General features: G+C 49.7%; 7 protein-coding genes across 7 annotated transcripts; 3 read left to right on the forward strand and 4 right to left on the reverse strand.

Annotated features, from left to right (window-relative positions):
• Positions 1 to 37: 37 nt before the first annotated feature.
• IAR55_005421 (uncharacterized protein) lies at positions 38 to 1,417 on the reverse strand (the record flags this gene model as incomplete). Its single annotated transcript, XM_066948512.1, has 3 exons — positions 38 to 937; positions 1,042 to 1,206; positions 1,286 to 1,417. 3 exons carry the CDS (start codon positions 1,415 to 1,417, stop codon positions 38 to 40), a joined length of 1,197 nt encoding a protein of 398 aa, XP_066801080.1.
• Positions 1,418 to 1,750: 333 nt separating this feature from the next.
• On the forward strand, positions 1,751 to 2,485 carry IAR55_005422 (uncharacterized protein; the record flags this gene model as incomplete). The annotated part of the gene is made up of 3 exons (XM_066948513.1): positions 1,751 to 1,945; positions 2,027 to 2,132; positions 2,310 to 2,485. The coding sequence occupies 3 exons, from the start codon at positions 1,751 to 1,753 to the stop codon at positions 2,483 to 2,485; spliced, it is 477 nt and encodes a 158-aa protein (XP_066801081.1).
• Positions 2,486 to 3,039: 554 nt separating this feature from the next.
• IAR55_005423 (uncharacterized protein) lies at positions 3,040 to 4,084 on the reverse strand (the record flags this gene model as incomplete). Its single annotated transcript, XM_066948514.1, has 5 exons — positions 3,040 to 3,137; positions 3,288 to 3,374; positions 3,462 to 3,551; positions 3,630 to 3,738; positions 3,833 to 4,084. The coding sequence occupies 5 exons, from the start codon at positions 4,082 to 4,084 to the stop codon at positions 3,040 to 3,042; spliced, it is 636 nt and encodes a 211-aa protein (XP_066801082.1).
• Positions 4,085 to 5,601: 1,517 nt separating this feature from the next.
• IAR55_005424 (uncharacterized protein) lies at positions 5,602 to 6,612 on the reverse strand (the record flags this gene model as incomplete). The annotated part of the gene is made up of 2 exons (XM_066948515.1): positions 5,602 to 6,256; positions 6,395 to 6,612. The coding sequence occupies 2 exons, from the start codon at positions 6,610 to 6,612 to the stop codon at positions 5,602 to 5,604; spliced, it is 873 nt and encodes a 290-aa protein (XP_066801083.1).
• A 1,140-nt stretch (positions 6,613 to 7,752) lies between these two features.
• IAR55_005425 (uncharacterized protein) lies at positions 7,753 to 8,981 on the forward strand (the record flags this gene model as incomplete). The annotated part of the gene is made up of 4 exons (XM_066948516.1): positions 7,753 to 7,867; positions 8,027 to 8,449; positions 8,534 to 8,596; positions 8,665 to 8,981. The coding sequence occupies 4 exons, from the start codon at positions 7,753 to 7,755 to the stop codon at positions 8,979 to 8,981; spliced, it is 918 nt and encodes a 305-aa protein (XP_066801084.1).
• A 516-nt stretch (positions 8,982 to 9,497) lies between these two features.
• IAR55_005426 (uncharacterized protein) lies at positions 9,498 to 12,332 on the forward strand (the record flags this gene model as incomplete). Its single annotated transcript, XM_066948517.1, has 14 exons — positions 9,498 to 9,789; positions 9,902 to 10,106; positions 10,168 to 10,243; positions 10,305 to 10,360; positions 10,436 to 10,550; positions 10,626 to 10,709; positions 10,772 to 11,013; positions 11,084 to 11,094; positions 11,182 to 11,284; positions 11,347 to 11,487; positions 11,548 to 11,589; positions 11,662 to 11,810; positions 11,900 to 12,023; positions 12,095 to 12,332. 14 exons carry the CDS (start codon positions 9,498 to 9,500, stop codon positions 12,330 to 12,332), a joined length of 1,878 nt encoding a protein of 625 aa, XP_066801085.1.
• A 314-nt stretch (positions 12,333 to 12,646) lies between these two features.
• Positions 12,647 to 15,031, reverse strand: IAR55_005427 (uncharacterized protein; the record flags this gene model as incomplete). Its single annotated transcript, XM_066948518.1, has 11 exons — positions 12,647 to 12,893; positions 12,974 to 13,197; positions 13,275 to 13,342; positions 13,400 to 13,532; positions 13,598 to 13,834; positions 13,907 to 13,932; positions 13,996 to 14,071; positions 14,130 to 14,214; positions 14,280 to 14,596; positions 14,669 to 14,823; positions 14,899 to 15,031. The coding sequence occupies 11 exons, from the start codon at positions 15,029 to 15,031 to the stop codon at positions 12,647 to 12,649; spliced, it is 1,701 nt and encodes a 566-aa protein (XP_066801086.1).
• Between the last annotated feature and the right edge of the window lie 99 nt (positions 15,032 to 15,130).

Raw genomic sequence — 15,130 nt, forward strand, 5'->3', positions numbered from 1 at the left:
ATGCTGATCGTTCTACTCGGTTCATTACACTGTTCCATCAGTCATCCTCTTCTTCTCTCCGTATTTGCTCTTCCAATCTCTCCCTTTCTGATTGCCTCATTCTTAAAAGAGTCATGCTTTCATATTCGTCGTCCTTCGCTTTTGCTTGCTTTCCCTTCGCATGTTGTGCAAGCAGATCTGCCATTGTCGTAGTCCCACCTCCTGGTGCCGACCCGAAATCAGGAGCTGAATCGAATGACGGTGCAGTGTCAGAATTCAGTGATGAAGGTATCGTCCCCCAACCGCTTTCGTTTCCGTTTGTATTCATCCTGCCTTCGACCCTATCCCCCTTTGATCTCTTCCCCACCCAAGACACCCATGCAGGAGTGGCTCCACCCGGTCCCGCCCAGCGCACTTTCATCCCTTCCTCGAGACCTTTCCCATCTTCATGATCTTTCCAACATGCCCAACATCCACCCCAGTTGCCCTTTTCGAATTCCACTACCGCTTTCTTCCCTTTCCCTTTCTTCTTCTTCTTCCCTTCCTCGACTGGCAGTGGGGCAGGTGGATCTGTGACTACTAAGTGGGATATGGGTCCATATTTCCCTTTTAGAGTCCGTTGTAGTTCATCAGATGACATGGATGAGGATGATGACGATGACGAAGATGATGATGATGAGGGGAAAGTGAGAATGAGCGTAAGATCTGTCGCCGAGATAGGCGGCTGTAAATTGCCATCCGTCTCTGTGACATGACCATTGTTCGAGGTGTGGGTGTGTGTTGAGATAGTAGACGATGGACGGACAGGCGCGACACTAGCTGCCATTGCTCGTTTTTGGGCTTGTTCGAGTATCTTTCGACCGGCATCTTTGATCGCTTCTTCTTCCGCTTGTTGTTGTCTTCGTTTGATCTGATCGAGCTTCGCCTTCTTAGCTTCCTCCTCGCGAGCCGTAAGAGCCTGGAAAAGAGTCAGCTCGCTGCAAGTCCAACTATTCGCAGTAGCCATAGAACGAGATCGGAACATCGACGAGGCAGGGGTCGGGGAGGAAGAGGCTCGCTCACGTCGATCATGGCCTTTCGTTTCGCACCAGCTTGAGCATATTGTTCCCTCTTTCTTCTATCTGATTCCAGCTTGTTGTCCACATAACTCCGCTTCGACGGATCTTGCAGGATCTCAGCTGAGAGATACAATTGACGGAACAGTATCGCTGCTTCGGGACTGGGATTCTGTAGCCCAAGCAAGTCAGATCGGTCATTGCTCAGCTCAGATCCGGGAGGTCTGTCTATAGCGATGATTTGGACTTACTCTGTCCGGATGACATTTCAGACTTCGTTGTCGGAAAGCTTTCTTGATGTCCTTTTCTGTAGCGTCGGTCGACAGTTCCAGGATCGCATACGGATCAAGGCCCGCCTCTTCCTCATTTAAAAGCGGAGCCATCGTAGCGGCCTTATCGGCAGTTTATCTAGGATGACGAGGTCGCCTTGCTCATACGTAGTTCGAACGCGTGCAAGGTGGGTCGTGAGGGAGAAAAAAGGACAAGGTGAGATTCGAGATAGTCATGACCTGATCGTTGAATAAATGAGCGAAGGTCGAGAGGTTTGCCACCTACTTTTCTGCGTGTTACGTAAGTCGATTTGTAACTCTTGCTGGAATTTCCAGTCCACCTATATTGACCGACCAACGACGACTATGCACAATCAACGTCCATCTCTATTGATATCGTACCCACAGCTTCGACTCCGACTTGTGTCTCGTATCACGTATCACCCGATGCGCTCTTCCTTGTCAATCTTATCACGAGCTGCCCAGAGTTCCCGAAGACGAATCTCATCACAACTGCGACCCACCTCGGTCGTCCAATCCCGAGCGATGTCTTCATCCCCTGCTGAATCTTCTTCTTCAGCTGGTCGGACAAGATCACCAACCAGATTACCTGGTCCTGTAGAGACTGCCATACAGCAAAAGGTGCGTCTTGGTCCGAATGAGCTGTCGTGTCGGCTCTCTGGAAAAGCCTTGGCGAGACTGATCGAGGTCACGTTTCACCAGATCCTCGACGCTTTCCAACCTGTTTTATTGCGAGTGTACAACGATTCGAGTAAACATGCTCATCATTCGGCTATGCGTGCGCAAGGGGGAGGTAACGGCGAGACTCGTGAGTCCCTCTCATGCACAATCTCTCTCCGGGGCGAGGACGTATACGGGTTTGGTCTGTCATCCACCTATCTTCCTCCTTCTTCCACCAGATTCATTCGCATTCTTTACCAGAAAGCATATCTAGAATGCTAACTTACCTCTCCTTCTCCTTTTCCCCTCCCCCGCCGCGTGGCAGACTTCGCGATCCACCTCGTCTCGCCTTTGTTCAAGGGCAAAACCGCCATCGCACGACATCGGATGGTCAACGCCTTGCTCAAAGAGGAGTTTGATGAGAGAGGATTACATGCCCTGAGTCTGAGATTGAAGACTCCTGAAGAATGGGAGAAAGAGGGAGGTGGTGAGATGAGATGACTGACTTTCATAAACTCTGATCATATCATATGATGTTCCCATTGTTACTCATGGGGATAAGGATTGGATCTTGCTCTTTCGTGAGCTCGTTCGTGTGCCAGATCCGATTCTCAAGAGCAACATCCAATCCTCATCCCTATGCAAACTCTCGCAGTATACTGTTGCTATCGGACTGTGTCTATGGCCCCTGACCGTCAATGGTGATCATGATTTGGCATGTATATCATAATGATCCTAACAAAGATGGAGAACCTAAAATACGAAGATAACAACCTATAAAGTACACCGATGTCCTCCAGAGAGACTGATATCTAAGCTAATGTACATATGTCCGGTCAACTTGATCGGATGAGATGGGTAACAACGAAATGACACATAGAAAAAGATCCTTCGACATAGCCCTCACAAAAAAATGGTATCTCTTTCGTTCAATCTCACAACTGTGAGATCCGGTATCGTATCTTTTGTCACACAGATCTGGATTGTCGATCCTGTATATACAACGTCTCCCCCTATACTCCCAGTGCTAGGCGTCACGATGGCTTTCCTCGTCCCTACATGATCACGCATCGACAACCGCTCACTTCTTCGTCGTTTCGATGTGATCGGGAAGTACTGGCTGTTCGATGGAGAAGTCCGGGTTTTTTGGGTTCTGAACGTGGTTATTTAGTCAGCGACGATACGCGAGGGAATCAAGTGAAGGACGAGAGACTGCGAAAGTTGGAGGAACGTGGGTCGGAAGGGAGGGATCAAGTGACGAATGTCTTTGAGTATCGCGAGAGGACAAAGTAACTATACTCACCATCATCACCTTTGAGAGAGAATGATCGGATCGAGATGTGAACAACTGTAGGGGTGGAGGGTTGTATAGATGCGGGGAGATTATTGGCTGTGGTAATCACGAAAACAATCAGCGACCTACTCGATATTATTCATCCGGTATGCAGAATCCGGAAGAGGAACGATGCCCACTCACACATCAAGGTGGAATCATCCTGCAATATCCGCCCGGCATGTAAAATCCTCATCAAACTCGGAGAAGAAGGTTGAGCGGTATCTGTCCATTCTACTTCCACCTCAAACATCAGCGACCGAATCCTCTCTCTTATTCGCCATGTGTTTGAGAAATGGATGTATGACCCACCTGATGGCCATGTACTCCATATGAGCTCTTTCATTCTTCCCACCGTTATCTCCGGCTCGAAAGAGTAAACATGACTTTGACCTGAGATGACCAATGCTCGTAGGTGCACCTGCGATTGCGTTTATCAGTGCTTGCTCTGTGATCTGACTGCAGTGGCGATCGGATGATGAAACGAAGCAAGGGATGAGGAGGACCTCACTCACTTTTGGGATGACGGGGGTCACGCTTTCAGCTACCGGTCGTGGGGATGATCGTTCAACGGCGGTCGATGCAGGTGCGGGTGAGGAAACGGGGAGGGATGAAGGGGTGTTGGGGTCGAGCGGATGTGAAGTCGTGGTCGCAGGGGGTGTTGGCGTGATGTCGTCGGAAGTGATGGCGTGGATAGGTGGAGCGAGAGCGAGAATGGCGGGTGATTGAGAAGAAGATGAAGGAGGACTATCGATATTGACACTCATCGTGGATGGATCGAGTGAAATGGAACGTCGTGCAGATTATTGAGATACTGTGAGAGTGATATGTGTACTAGATGGTGACGACTGCAACTAAGAAGCTGTGAGAAAGTGGTCAGAGGAACGATCGAGTTAAAAGGTGGTCTGAGACTGCTTACAAGGGGGATGTTGTGATATGTGAGACAAAGAGAGATGAGAATAGATCGACGGGATACTGGTAGCCGCTTCTAACCAGTGTCTCTCCTTCGCCTTTTTGCCTGTTCTTTCGCGATCCAGAATACCGAGTTTCGTTCGTGATTGAATCGGTCGTTGGGACTTTGACGTTGTACAATGACGTTTATGATCGAAGTAACGAGGTTTAGATTGGTATGGATGGGGATGGGATGAATGACGACTCGGGGATATTATATATATATATATAGGTTTTCTTGTCTCCTACGGTGTAAACTAATCAAGCTGGACACAAAAGCCGGTTATAATGAGATGACGTCTCTCTCCCTCTCTTTTCTCACTCTTCCACTCTTGTGTCGTTATGATTCTAAGTAACCAAGCAACCTGTACACAAGTCGGAACAATTAACAAAATGACAGCTGAACTGTGTTTGATGTATAGTCAATCGATGTCGTTGGGTTCGTCACCTATATATCTAACACTAGAGCGATCCGGGGTGGGTTGAGGATGGATGAGAAACGGTACGGTTGGATACGGGTATTTGGGTGTCGGTGGTGCGTATATGCCAAGACCCGAGTTTATGCCAAGTGTGGTAGTAGTCGCTATGTCGCTATGCAGCTTTGCTCCGGTTTGCTTTCTGACCGAGCTGTTCTTCCTCAACGCTGCTCAATCTCCAGCTGTGACAAGTGGCATGGTATGTAACTGTGCGAGCAAAAGTATCGCATCTCGTTAGTTGTCGCTGGTCGATGGTCTAGCGTCCAAAGCCCACTCGCTTCCTGAATGTAGTGACACCCCTCGCGCTGCCTCGGACCGAAAACTAAGAGAGTAGTGCAGGAAGACAGAAACAAAAAAAAAACAAAAAAAAAAGCGCAGTCGACCGGTAGCGAATACCGGCTGGACGACCGATGCCGACGGTACACTTGACGACCCGTGAAACCTGTGTCCAGATGAATCCGAAGCGATCGTTCATAACGCATAGCATGCTTTCCATCTGTCGATGCGTTGCCAAAGAGACATGTCTGCCTTTACATCATACGTACGTAACATCACAGACGTGGTTCAGATCTTGAGCTGCGAGAACGAGATACTCGATTTCATCGGCAACCAGTAGGGGATACGGTAAGTTAGCTACATAACTTACGTAGATCAATCGTCGTCGCATGTCCATTATCACTGCTGTAACCTCGCTTCCTGTGTTCGAGGCACATGCATGTTCGGGTCTCCGTCAGTCTCGAGCGCTAGCACAAGTGCGTGTCATACAGGCGACGGCCGTAAAGGTTTCATAAAGCATCGTGATCGGCATTCGAAGTTCGTGATGCACATACATTCCGGTCCTTTCCGTCATCATCAAATCATTCAATCTTAGTCCAGCACACGCTCCTCCCCAATTCTGCTACTCTTTCCTGCATCTCCGAAGAATCCGAATCCATTCTCGTCGCCAGATCCTCCTTCTCCCGCGAAGTCTCGCTTATTCTCTGCCTCTTGACCGCCGCCCTCAGAGCTTTGTCCACGGGAGAACCGATCACCGTGATAGGACTACGGGTGGAGATAGGTGATCTCCATCCTTGTATGATTGTCATTGCTTCACTTTTTCTGTTCTTCTCTCCTGCAGAGTCCACATGGTGCCTCATTTTCAGCCTTTCCCTCTCGGGAAAAGAGGGCTCCATGGGACAAGGTGATGATTGTACCTCCTTCACTTTCACCAACGTATCGACCACGTCAAATGTATCATCCGAACGGGAACAAGGGGTCGAGAAGACCGATTTTCCACCTTCGTTATTTTCGTCGTCAGTCAAGCATTCCGAAGAAGAGGAAGAAGAAGACGGAGTTGATGGAGATGAGAATCGGGAATATGTCATGATCGGTGTTCGGGGAAGCCGTGTCATATCCGATTCTGACATGATGGTGATTTCAGGTTGGGGTGGTTGTGTTGCAGCTTGGCTGATAGACATAGATCGGATCCGAGAGACTTCACCTGGAGTGACGAGTAATGTATTTCTTCGACGACTGAAGTTGAACACGAACCGTCAGACATGTGTGGTCAGTATCTTATCTACTTGTGCTGTTATTGTACCTGGAAAGTGCACATCTCGCGATCTTCTGCGTCTGCACAGAGTCCGAGTGTTGGTCAAGAAAACCGCTCACGTTTTCACTTCTGACACTCTCACTTCCTTCCCTTTCCCCTTAACATCCTTCTCCAGAACTCTCAGACCTTTGAGGACGAAGCTCAAAGCAGGCTCGGAGGACGAGATCCGGAGCGACGAGAATGGGCCAGGAACGATGGGCAAGAAGACATTGTCGTGCAGAGGAATGGGGAAGGGGGGCCGAGGCGGTGAGGTGAGATGGGACCATGTAGGAGGCATTCTAGTGGATGACTGTTTGGGCTCGAACTGTTGAAGAAGTGTGGACGTGTCGACTGGGGAAGATGTTTTGATGTGCAATGTAGAGACGAAGGTACTGTAACTTAGAGTTGCCGAGCCGAACTGATTTTATATGTTGAGGGCGAGTAGATACTGTCCGTCGGCCGCTCAGTGGACTGATGAATGAGAGATGACGCGAATGCAAGTCGATCGCCGAGCAGTATACGATCCAAGACGAAACGAAGCGAGGTACTAAAAGGCGGACACAACGTAAATATCACGGCGTTTTGTCAAGAGAAATGATTCGGGGAGGATGATCGAAACATGGTGATGACAAGACAGTCTGTCTTACTTCCCCTCCCCTTCTTATATGATGTCAGAACCACACAACAACGCCCAGCCTTCGAGGACAGCCATTCGGATATGGTTACATGATTCCATCTGAAACCAGGCGAGTTGTTTCACCTCAGCTTAGTCACCTATCTCTTGCATGCATCTAGCAGGAAGAAGATTGGTAATCTGTTTCGGGACTCGATAATTCTGCTCTTCTTCAAAACACAACCCGAGTATCGATTGTCGCGGACATTGATCGGACATCGTGTTTCAAAGTGGACTCGAAGGGACTTATATCGGCTTTGCATTATGAATAGGGTACAACAGATTTCAAATTCACTCAGTCTACCAGAAGTGGCTCACGCGAGACCTGACACTCGTCAAGGACCCAAGTACAGTACCAGGTTGTGAAGGGGTAATCCAAGTCACCTCTGCGAGGAACGTGACATTTGAATGAGTTAAGGATAACGAAGTCGAAGGGGGGGGGCCCAAGTACCCAGTGTGCCATCGTTACGGATACGCAAGACAAAGTGTTGAAGTTTGAGGGGGAGTCACCTTCCCCTTGTTTCGGAAAATGTCAGATGGCTTTCCAAGGGGTCGTGTATGTCGTCAAACACTGTTCGTGAATGATTGAGATGCCACATCTCACAGTATAAGGTACTCAACTCACTCAACATAGACAAAACCGCCACTTTTCGGTTTTTCCGCGTGACCACCTTTGGTATTGAGATTTGGGTGGACTTCCAGATCCTGTCATATTTGCATTGTTCTCTGCAACAGTGGATGCATTCATCGGATAGAACAGAAAACATGTCGAGCTCCTCTACTCTTGCGACGATGCTTCGAGGCGGTCTGAGGGGATACGAGGGTGTGAGGAATGGTGGTGGTGCGGTGCGACTGAGAAGGCTACACGCTTCTTCAATTGGTGAGTTTGATTTTTGCATCCCTTGTCGTACACCAAAGTATAGACAGGACTGTGGTGCATGAATGCAACACTCCGCGATCTGTACGGAAAGGGACATCCATCGTGTCAAAGATGGGAAAGGTCAGAAGCAATAATGGTACTGATGAGTGTGTCTCATAGCTCTCAAGAAAGGACGAAATTCTCGTGAAAGCGAAGACAGTTTCGAAGCGGACGAATACCAAGAGGAGAAAGAAGAAGAAGATCTCTTCGATGCACCTTCTCGTTCATCCTCCTCTTTCACACCACTTGATAAATCGGCTATACGACAATCTAACGTCTCGGCGATCCTGTCCTTTGCCAAGCAAGCTGAACAGGATCGAAAGCTCAAACTCAGGCCTCAAAAGATCAAGAGCAAAGCAGCCTCTTCGTGGTCGTCATCATCGGATGACTCGTCGGGAAAGAAGCGTTTGCCTATCCAGGGGTTGAGACAAGTCGTGGCTTGTTCAGAGGGGGAAGACGAGATTGCGGAACTGAAAAAGGTTGTACGAGCTTGGAAAGTCGCAGGGATGAAGGTGACAAAGAGGACTGGAGCGGAGATTGTCGGTGAGTACCTTCGAGCTATCCATCAAGTTTTCGTACAAGTTTGCGCGGATCAAATCACGATGAGATGCTGATGAACCGACTCAGGGCGGTGTTGTAACCTCGGAAGACCAGAAGTCGCGGCTGAATTGGTATCCAATCGAGAACAGTGTGAGTATCCCGTCCGCCAAATGACTATACCGTACCAATGGGTCGAGATGCTGACGACCGGGACACAGACGGTCTACCCGATCTTGATCAACCTATCATGATCAAACTTCATCATGCTCTCCTCACTTCCTCTCGACTCCCCCCTAGACTTCCCGCTACCCAACCTATCTCGCCGACCCTCACTCTCCTCCGGCTCAGTCTTTTGCAACAAAAGTCAGCCGATGCCAGCGCACTGGAGCAGGAGACTGCTCGACTGCTGTCTAGCAAAAAGTCTAGAACATTCAAGAGCACTGAAGCGATTGAGAGCTGGACGGTGGAGGCTAAGAGCGCTTTGAAGACAGCTGGCGGACAGTGGGAGGAGGTCCTGAAGAAGGTTGTTGTATGATAAGGGCTGGCTGAGCTATTCTGGCGTTATGATGCATACAAGGAAGGCTATGTGGTCGACATACAATCCTCCAAGAACTCCTATTCCGCGAAGGTAAACGTCTGCATGACTCGGTGTGCCCTCAACTGGTTCAAGATATACCTATAGTTTTCAGAGATGTGGCCGATACCCGAAATGGGAGGTTGGGATCTGGCTGTTCCCCGGTTGACCGGTTCAGGGATGGTCCGGGGACCGGGTACAGTAACCAACTGACTCCGATCCAGGTCAGTCGTCGATCCCCTCCTTTTTTTGTGTGGAGAGAGAGAGAGCAGTAGTGCCGCAGTGCAGCTGTCTAGGTAGCTCCGTTAGCATTACGGTCGACTTCCCCCTCGCCTGACCGAGTGAACACCGCTGCTGGATTTCCTTCCAACGATTAAAGAGTACCGTCCTGTACGACAGATAATCCTCATTCCCCTTGCTTCGTCCAAAGGTCGGGTCGATATCATCAGCGAAGCGCCCAGCTTGATTCGGTGCAAGATGAAGTGGCTCATCCTATCCTCACTCCTCGCACCTCTATCCATCATCGCTTCTCCTCTTGTGCCTCGTCAGAATGGTACAGCAGCAACTGCAGCAGCGACAGCGACTTCCACCTCCAGCGGCAGCGCTACCAATGGAACCACCTCTCCTTCCAACACCACTGGCACTGCTCGAGTCCCGACTGTCACGCTCTACCCTGATACTTCGAACGGACTCCCGATCGAGGTGTCGGGAGTGAACTATCCACAATTTCAACAGGATGTCTATCTCGGCATCCCATTTGCACAGCCTCGTATGTCTTCTGCTCTCTTCCCACCACCTGTCGCAATCTTAGTCATGGCCATCACAATAATTTCCTCTATTTAGGCTGGTGAGCTGACTCACTCATCTTGTCCCCTTTCCAGCCGTTGGAGACCTTCGATTCGCTCCACCCCAATCGTACATATACAATTTCTCCGTCACGGCCCAACGACAACCGTCTGCATGTCTCCAAGATCCCTCAGGCTCAATAGGCGCCAGCATTCAATCGGAAGATTGTCTATATCTCAACGTCTTCGCGCCTCAGGGGGCTAACGCGACCTCGGTCTATCTTCCCGTAATGGTGTGGATGTGAGTTTCCGCTCGTCCCTCTCCTACTTGATCCGGACTGACCTGGTGAGAATACGATCAGATACGGGGGGTCTTTCACATCCGGTTCAGCTTCGCAGTACAATGCTTCTTTCTTAGAAGCCTATGCCGCTCAGACAGTAAGACACCAATCCAAATTGCGGTGGGATGTCGGTATAAGCTGACAGATGGGACTTGAAGGGAAAACCATTCATCTTCGTCGCGCTCAACTACAGACTAGGCGCTTTTGGTTGGGGGTGAGTTGCACCCTCTCTCACCTGTACTTCAGCTTTGAGAGGCAGCATGCCGACTTCGAGGGTACTGCTTGATAGATACGGCTCTGGCTTTGCGGAGAATGGAGCAGCCAACTTGGGCTTGAAGGATATCAGGAAGGGCTTGGAATGGGTTCAACAGAACATCTGGGCGTTCGGAGGCAACCCCGATCAGGTGCGCGAAAATCTCCCTTCCCCCACAGATTCCACACGGAGTTCCCGAGACGAATGACTGACACGCATTCCACAGGTCACTGTGTTTGGTCAATCAGCGGGCGCTATTGCCATCTCTCTCCTGTATCTAGACCCGGAAGTCAAACTCTTCAAGTCTGCGGTAAGTCGATTGCTACTTTCACTCCCTGATGGTGAGCTGACGAGATTGGCGTCCCATGATAGATCATGGAAAGCGGCGCTCAATCCACTCTTCCCATTGGTCCTACCGCCTCTACCTGGAACTCTGCGTACCAGTACCTTCTCCAGCAAACCAACTGTACCACTATCGCAGCGTCAAACAGCACGAGTGGAGCCAATGCCACGGCTGGGAATAGCACCACTCCTTGGCAATGTCTCAAGAACCTCCCATCGGAATCGTTGTTGAGGGGTCAATTGGCCGTGAAGAGTAACGTTTTGTTCAGCGGGTGAGTAGCGCTTTCACCAGGCTGCATGAGCGGAAAGTCGAGTGTATTAATCCGATCCGTCCCTATAAAGATTTGTATACGGTAAGTGGCGTCCTTTGCACGACACTGCGACTTGACACTAGTCCCAGTGTAGCGAACACTGACGGGTTTGCATCACATTCTCCTCAGGCCCCAGTATCGATGGCGACATCATCCCTGACTCGCCGCACACACTTCTCTCACAAGGAAGATTCGCTCGAATTCCCTTCATCTCAGGTAACAACAAAGACGAGTGAGTGTCATTTGAACTTGAGACCGAGATCGACTCCTTTGACCACGGTGCGTTCATCGCAGAGGCACCTTTGTGGTCCCCACTTTCGTCAACTCTACTACCCTCGGATTCGCCCTTGTGGATCTGGTGGAGCCCAACGATCCTAGCAACACGACGTTGTTGCAGATCGCAGCGTTGTATTCTGATGTACCGGCTCTGGGCTCGTGAGTGTCGTGGAACTTTCAATGACGTCGACACTGTTGACCTGACGAGTTGGATAACAGACCTTTCGACACTGGTAACAATACTTTCGGACTTTCTTCTGCGTAAGTCGAGCGTCCACGTCCCAGAGATTCGGACTACGGAAACGAGCTAACGTTTGTCGCCTTCATCTCTAGATGGAAGCAGTCCGTAGCAATCGTTGGCGACGCCACTTTCCAAGCCAACAGGCGATTCTTCCTTCGTCAAGCAAATCAACATGGGTTCGACCAGACATGGACCTATCAGTTTGAGCAGTATACACCAGGTCAACCAGCTTACAGAGGAGGTGAGTTCGGTGTTTGGTGTTTGGTGTTTGGCACCGGTTGCAGCCTCTGATTTGCACGAGCCGAGAGAACTTGTTGATCATCCTTGTAGTGTACCACGCGAGCGAGATCCCCTATGTTTTCGGTGCTGCTCGACCTGGTGTCGGTCTGGCCGGATTCTCCTCCAACTATACTCAGGCAGACGCAGCCCTATCGAACACCATGATGAATTACTGGTAAATCGTCTCACGGTTCCTAACCTCTCTCTCGTATCCATCCCAACTGATGTCTTTGCTATATCACACAGGTTGAATTTCGCCTACTACACCAACCCTAATGGCAACGGAGACGCTTCCGCCTCGAACACGACCTATTGGCCAACTCACGATATCAACCAGAACAACAAGAACATGCTCCGATTGCTGGCGAGCAACGTGACGGTCTTCCAGGATGATTATAGGGAACAGCAGATGGATTTCTTCTTGGATAGACCACGGGAGTTCAACTACAGGAGATCGTTGCCTGAAGATGTGATCATGGCGTGAGGTGACACAGGAGGTAGGACGAAAGCCACAAGTGGGGTGGGGAGGCATAAAAAAGAGCGAAGAAGACCGGATAGCATCGGACATAATCTATAATGGCAGTGCCAATTTTATCACGATATCCATCGCATGTACAATGATTCTGAAGCAAAAAGCAAGAGCGCTTCAATGATAGCTGGATGTATGCAATATTAACAGAGTGCGGAAGCAGAAATTCGTAGCATGGTACAACGTGTCTACTGCGTTTCGGGATATATCGTCCTCCCACAAAATGAGAAACTACAATCCTTCATCTGTATGGGATGTAGCCGCAAACTTCATTCCACTTTTGGCCTTTTTGATGGCCTGTCGTCTTCGAGTTCGAGTTCAGGACGATTGGCATGTTCGTTTGGCTCCTCGAAAGGAGCAGCCTGCGCATCACTCCTCTGTGAATGGTCTTGATTCCTATCTTGTCCATCTTCGTCGTCTGTATTGTCATCGGTTTTCGTTGAATGGGACGGAGAAGACAATACTGCCTCTGTCGTTTCTGTTGAATCCTTACGGCGAAGAAGGTGGACATGTTGCCTATATTCCCAAAGCGAAAATCGATCAGTCATGCTTGTGTTTCCCACCTGATAAGTGTTACTTTCTTTCCTCAAACTCACATATCACCTACTCCATTCATCCATTCAGCTTCTTCGGGAGGAATCGCAACGCGCACCGCTCTATCTAACTTGATCTCGTTGTCCTGAACCGCTGATGACAATTCTTCCGATCCTTGCGAGGAAGGATTGGGAGGATGCACAACAACGGATGGAGGAGGTATTGTCCATCCTAGTTGGGTTGAGAGATAGGTGACGATGCTGTCTGCGTCCCCTAGGAGACATATCTGGCGGCGAAGAAATTAGTAAATTACCCGAAAGGATGAGCTCCTCGAAGCGGGGTCCTCCGACCAACCATACTCACATCTGGCTGGACGTGATGAACGGGCGTGAGGTTGATAAAGATTTGAGGGACCGAGTGAGGTATATGTGCTACCGATCAGTGTCAGTCAGCATCAAAGGCAATGGCTGCTGAGAGACTGGACTTACTCAACACCTCGCTGACCGGCGCTACTTTAAGACTCGTTCCTATGATCACTAACAGATCTACCTCTTCTCTGTCCTTGAAGAGGCATTGATCAAACTCGGAATCCAGCGCCTGTCCAAAAAAAGTGATGTCGGGCTGCAAAGTGCTCCTGTCAATCGGAGACGAGACTCGTCATTTGTTTCACGAGGCTTATAGCTCACCTTGATGATCCCTGGTTCACCACCTCCCCATTCTGACCCGTCGCTGTCCTCTTCCTCGGAACCACTGTCCCACTCCTTAGCCTTGCCTTTCAACTTGCTCTTCTTGGCCGCTTCTTTTCGTGCTCGTCTGATTTCTAGTCCTCTATCTCTCGTCTCACGACATGTACCGCAATATGGAACTTTCTGCGCCATGATGTAAGGTTCTATCGTTGGTCCCGGAACGCGGGTCTTGCATCTCTAAGAAAGAGACGCAAATTAGAGGTGCAAGTCAGTATCGGACGAACGTATCGTACAATGCGGCAGACATACCAGACATGAAGCGGTGGAGAATGATCCTAACAAAGCAGAAATTCCAGCTCAATTCTGATGTCGGATGACCCAAGGTAAGAATAATTCACCATGACATTGCAAGACCTTTGTGACACCAGCAAGATTCTCAAGGGTGTCAATGTTCTGAGTATAATTCCGTAACAGCTGACCGTGTGGACAGTTAGCGAGAACTATCATCCCGCACCGACATTTCGAGACACACCTGCCCACGATCCTCCAGCAGCTTGATCCACCTATGACAAGGACTTGGAAAGAAATTGCTGGGATAGATCTGCTTAGCAAAGGAGCTGCAACCAAGCCATCAGCTTGCCATATCCATATGCCCTATTTTAGAGCCAGATGAATGACTTACTAGAACACCTCTGGGCGTTCTCTGAAATATCTGATATCGAACATCTGTTGAGGATCGTCCAGCTCGTATTCGCCTTCATCCTGGAGCTGGGCATATAACCCGGTACTAGATCTAAAATCTGGTATTCCGCACGAAGTGGAAATCCCCGCTCCCGAAAGGATGATGATCCGTTTGGAGTCTCGTAAGAGGTTGATGGCATCTTGCAGCGAAGAGAGATGGGCGAGACGTTTGCGACGACGTAAGACTCGTGACAGGGCAACGTTGGCGAAGGGAAGGAGGAGAAGATTGGGTGTGGAGGGATGGCGAAGGGCGACAGGCTAATACACGAGTGGCTCAGTCGATGTACAAGAAGCGATATGTGTGATGATGAGCGACGCTCGTCGACTCACGGGGATAATGCCAAATCCAAGGAGCAATTTCCGGAGCGACCGTGTTTCCGATCTTTCGTTGAGTGCGAGATAGTCACGAAGGAAGTTCACCAATCCAGACTCCTTGAGCTGATCAGTGAAAGCTTTCATTTCCTCATCAGAGTACCCATTCTCCGCTGCGCGACGCGGAAATCAGCTACGCTCGTCTCGCACTGCAATCTAGAAAGAAAGAGAGATGAGCAGCAGCTCACCTTCTTCCACCAGCTGGTCATACTCTTCATCGTCCAGATCGTCTCTCTCTTGTTCGGAATCGTAGTCGTCACTGTCAATCTGGTACGTCTCCGCGGGAGTGATCTCGTGAGCCAGAGGCACTTCTTCGTTCATGTTGAGATACCGGTGATACCAGTGACACCAGTATAGTCGATGCAGCGAGAAGCGAATGAGGAGAGTGTGCTGTCTCGGATCTCTGGGCGGAATGCAGGT

The sequence above is a fragment of the Kwoniella newhampshirensis genome, chromosome 11, assembly GCF_039105145.1.
Source record: "Kwoniella newhampshirensis strain CBS 13917 chromosome 11, whole genome shotgun sequence".
NCBI lineage: Eukaryota > Fungi > Basidiomycota > Tremellomycetes > Tremellales > Cryptococcaceae > Kwoniella > Kwoniella newhampshirensis.